Source organism: Coregonus clupeaformis, unplaced genomic scaffold, assembly GCF_020615455.1.
Source record: "Coregonus clupeaformis isolate EN_2021a unplaced genomic scaffold, ASM2061545v1 scaf1196, whole genome shotgun sequence".
Taxonomy (NCBI): Eukaryota; Metazoa; Chordata; class Actinopteri; order Salmoniformes; family Salmonidae; genus Coregonus; species Coregonus clupeaformis.
The window spans coordinates 122,501-127,500 of record NW_025534650.1 but is presented as its reverse complement, the minus strand read 5'-3'; the positions used below and the strand labels follow the sequence as shown (position 1 = coordinate 127,500).

Below are 5,000 nucleotides of genomic sequence, written 5' to 3'. Positions count from 1 at the left end.
CTGGAACCGTGTCGTCCAAAAAGTTATACTTTTGAATCATCTGTCCATAGAACGTTCTTCCAAGAGTCTTGATGATCTTCCAGGTGCTTTTTGTCCCATTTATGTCTGGCGAAAACCAAACACTGCATTCCACAGTAAGAAAATCATACCAAAGGTCAAGCATGGTGGTGGTGGTGTGATGGTTTGGGGATGCTTTGCTGCCTCAGGACCTGGACTGACAGATATATGTGTCTATTGATCGTTGTAATAATAATATGCCATTTAGCAGACGCTTTTATCCAAAGCGACTTACAGTCATGTGTGCATACATTTTTACGTATGGGTGGTCCCGGGGATCGAACCCACTACCCTGGCGTTACAAGCGCCATGCTCTACCAATTGCTCTACCAATTGAGCTACAGAGGACCAGTTGTATCCTGTCTCTTTCTCTAGAGGTCTGTGTCTATTGATCCTGTCTCTTTCTCTAGAGGTCTGTCTATTGATCCTGTCTCTCTCTCTAGAGGTCTGTCTATTGATCCTGTCTCTCTTTCTCTAGAGGTCTGTCTATTGATCCTGTCTCTCTTTCTCTAGAGGTCTGTCTATTGATCCTGTCTCTCTCTCTAGAGGTCTGTGTCTATTGATCCTGTCTCTCTTCTCTAGAGGTCTGTTCTATTCATCCTGTCTCTCTCTCTAGAGGTCTGTCTATTGATCCTGTCTCTCTTTCCGAGGTCTGTCTATTGATCCTGTCTCTTTCACTAGAGGTGTGTCTATTGATCCTATCTCTTTCTCTAGAGGTATGTGTCTATTGATCCTGTCTCTTTCTCTAGAGGTTTGTCTATTGATCCTGTCTCTTTCTCTAGAGGTCTCTGTCTATTGATCCTGTCTCTTTCACTAGAGGTATGTCTATTGATCCTGTCTCTTTCTCTAGAGGTCTGTCTATTGATCCTGTCTCTTTCTCTAGAGGTCTGTGTCTATTGATCCTGTCTCTTTCTCTAGAGGTCTGTCTATTGAGCCTGTCTCTTTCTCTAGAGGTCTGTCTATTGATCCGGTCTCTCTTTCTCTAGAGGTATGTCTATTGATCCTGTCTCTCTCTCTAGAGGTCTGTGTCTATTGATCCTGTCTCTTTCTCTAGAGGTATGTCTATTGAGCCTGTCTCTTTCTCTAGAGGTCTGTGTCTATTGATCCTGTCTCTTTCTCTAGAGGTATGTCTATTGATCCTGTCTTTCTCTAGAGGTATGTGTCTATTGATCCTGTCTCTTTCTCTAGAGGTCTGTCTATTGATCCTGTCTCTCTTTCTCTAGAGGTCTGTCTATTGATCCTGTATCTCTCTCTCTAGAGGTCTGTGTCTATTGATCCTGTCTCTTTCTCTAGAGGTCTGTGTCTATTGATCCTGTCTCTTTCTCTAGAGGTATGTCTATTGATCCTGTCTCTCTCTCTAGAGGTCTGTGTCTATTGATCCTGTCTCTTTCTCTAGAGGTCTGTGTCTATTGATCCTGTCTCTTTCTCTAGAGGTCTGTCTATTGATCCTGTCTCTCTTTCTCTAGAGGTCTGTCTATTGATCCTGTATCTCTCTCTCTAGAGGTCTGTGTCTATTGATCCTGTCTCTTTCTCTAGAGGTCTGTGTCTATTGATCCTGTCTCTTTCTCTAGAGGTATGTCTATTGATCCTGTCTTTCTCTAGAGGTATGTGTCTATTGATCCTGTCTCTTTCTCTAGAGGTATGTCTATTGATCCTGTCTCTCTCTCTCTAGAGGTCTGTGTCTATTGATCCTGTCTCTCTCTCTAGAGGTCTGTGTCTATTGATCCTGTCTATTTCTCTAGAGGTCTGTGTCTAGTGATCCTGTCTCTTTCTCTAGAGGTCTGTGTCTAGTGATCCTGTCTATTTCTCTAGAGGTCTGTGTCTATTGATCCTGTCTCTTTCTCTAGATGTATGTCTATTGATCCTGTCTATTTCTCTAGAGGTCTGTGTCTATTGATCCTGTCTATTTATAGATTTATCCTGTCTCTCTCTCTAGAGGTCTGGCTGCAGCCATGATGGTGTATGACTACCCACTGAAGACAGACATGGAGCCGGTGAGACTGGAGGTGTGGTGGGGGGGTGGGGGGGGTGGGGTGCGGGTGGGGTGGGGTGGGGGGTGGGGTGTGGGTGGGGGGGTTTCCATCCAACCTTTCCACTAGGCATAAAGTAGATCTGGCACACACACACACACACACACACACACACACACACACACACACACACACACACACACACACACACACACACACACACACACACACACACACCTAGACTGACTGGTTCCCACATTCAACTTCTTCCTTGACAAAGGCTGCTTCATGATGGACATTTGCATACAATTTATGCACACACACACACACACACACACACACACACACAGTACAAGCTTGCATTGTGTTTGTTATTTTGTTTGAAAGAATGAAAATTAAATACAATCTCTCTCTATCTCCCTCCTCCACTCTCTCCCTCCCTCCTCTCCCTCCTTCCTCCTCCTCCTCCACTCTCTCCCTCCTTCCTCTCCCTCCTTCCCCCTCCTCCTCCACTCTCTCCCTCCCTCCTCTCCCTCCTTCCCCCTCCTCCTCCACTCCCTCCTTCCTCTCCCTCCTTCCTCCTCCTCCTCTCCCTCCTCTCCCTCCTTCCTCCTCCTCCACTCTCTCCATCCCTCCTTTCCCTCCTTCCTCCTCCTCCACTCTCTCCCTCCTTCCTCTCCCTCCTTCCCCTTCCTCCCCCCTCCTCCCTCTCTCCCTCCTTCCTCTCCCTCCTTCCTCCTCCTCCTCCACTCTCTCCCTCCTTCCTCTCCCTCCTTCCTCCTCCTCCTCTCCCTCCTCTCCCTCCTTCCTCCCCCTCCTCCACTCTCTCCATCCCTCCTTTCCCTCCTTCCTCCCTCTCTCCCTCCTTCCTCTCCCTCCTTCCCCTTCCTCCCCCTCCTCCACTCTCTCCCTCCCTCCTCTCCCTCCTTCCCCCTCCTCCTCCACTCTCTCCATCCCTCCTTTCCCTCCTTCCTCCTCCTCCACTCTCTCCCTCCTTCCTCTCCCTCCTTCCTCCTCCTCCTCCACTCTCTCCCTCCTCTCCTCTCCCTCCTTCCTGCCATCAGTCTCTCTATCAGTCTTATCCCTCATTAGTGAACAGCCAAGCTGAGGCCTACAGTGTTATCTTCACCCCTCACCCCTACCACCCCACACACACACACACCTTCTCCCCCACACACACACTCACACACACCCAGTCCACCAACCCCATCACACACGCACAACTCGAACCAGTCGACCTGTCAGTCAGCAAACGACCCTCCTCCTCCTCCTCCTCCTCCTCCTCCTCCTCCTCTCCCCCATCTTCCCGTTCCTCCACCTCCTCCCCCTACAGTCGTTCCTCCCCCCAGCCCCCCCCCTCCCTCCATTACCCCCTGCTGTTAGGCTCCGGCCCCGGGGTCGCCGGGGTCGTCCAGGGTTCAGGGGTCATGCTGTCCCAGGTCATGCTGCAACCCCTGTCCGTCCTCTACCCCTCCCAGCTACACCTGCATCAGCCAATCATGGTCAACCACACCGTCGCTAGCGACGACCGCCACCGCCATCACCATCACAGGCCGGCAGGCAGCTCACGACATCAGACAGGTGAGATTCTGTTCAGATCTTTCTGTGTCCCCTTTATCTACCTGCCTTTACCTGGGTAATACCCCTTTATCTACCTGTCTTTACCTGGGTAATACCCCTTTATCTACCTGTCTTTACCTGGGTAATACCCCTTTATCTACCTGTCTTTACCTGGGTAATACCCTTTATCTACCTGCCTTTACCTGGGTAATACCCCCTTTATCTACCTGTCTTTACCTGGTAATACCTTTATCTACCTGTCTTTACCTGGGTAATACCCCTTTATCTACCTGCCTTTACCTGGGTAATACCCCTTTATCTACCTGCCTTTACCTGGGTAATACCCCTTTTATCTACCTGCCTTTACCTGGGTAATACCCCTTTATCTACCTGTCTTTACCTGGGTAATACCCCTTTATCTACCTGCCTTTACCTGGGTAATACCCCTTTATCTACCTGTCTTTACCTGGGTAATACCCCTTTATCTACCTGTCTTTACCTGGGTAATACCCCTTTATCTACCTGCCTTTACCTGGGTAATACCCCTTTATCTACCTGCCTTTACCTGGGTAATACCCCTTTATCTACCTGCCTTTACCTGGGTAATACCCCTTTATCTACCTGTCTTTACCTGGGTAATACCCCTTTATCTACCTGCCTTTACCTGGGTAATACCCCTTTATCTACCTGCCTTTACCTGGGTAATACCCCTTTATCTACCTGCCTTTACCTGGGTAATACCCCTTTATCTACCTGCCTTTACCTGGGTAATACCCTTTATCTACCTGCCTTTACCTGGGTAATACCCCTTTATCTACCTGTCTTTACCTGGGTAATACCCCTTTATCTACCTGCCTTTACCTGGGTAATACCCCTTTATCTACCTGCCTTTACCTGGGTAATACCCCTTTATCTACCTGCCTTTACCTGGTAATACCCCCTTTATCTACCTGCCTTTACCTGGGTAATACCCTTTATCTACCTGCCTTTACCTGGGTAATACCCCCTTTATCTACCTGCCTTTACCTGGGTAATACCCCTTTATCTACCTGCCTTTACCTGGGTAATACCCCTTTATCTACCTGCCTTTACCTGGGTAATACCCCTTTATCTACCTGTCTTTACCTGGGTAATACCCCTTTATCTACCTGCCTTTACCTGGGTAATACCCCTTTATCTACCTGCCTTTACCTGGGTAATACCCCTTTATCTACCTGCCTTTACCTGGGTAATACCCCTTTATCTACCTGCCTTTACCTGGGTAATACCCCTTTATCTACCTGCCTTTACCTGGGTAATACCCCTTTATCTACCTGCCTTTACCTGGGTAATACATTGTGTCTGTGTGTGTGTGTGTGTGTCTGTGTGTCTGTGTGTCTGTGTGTGTGTCTGTCTGTCTGTGTGTGTGTCTGT

General features: G+C 48.5%; 1 protein-coding gene across 1 annotated transcript in view; it reads left to right on the top strand.

Moving 5' to 3' along the window:
- The window catches only part of LOC121564219 (Krueppel-like factor 3), a 24,498-nt gene that overhangs the window by 10,876 nt on the left and 8,622 nt on the right, over window positions 1-5,000 (top strand). The window contains 2 exon segments of the mRNA XM_045217722.1: window positions 1,994-2,063; window positions 3,092-3,608. Of these exon segments, the coding sequence (XP_045073657.1) occupies window positions 2,010-2,063; window positions 3,092-3,608 (571 nt within the window). The 5' untranslated portion in view covers window positions 1,994-2,009.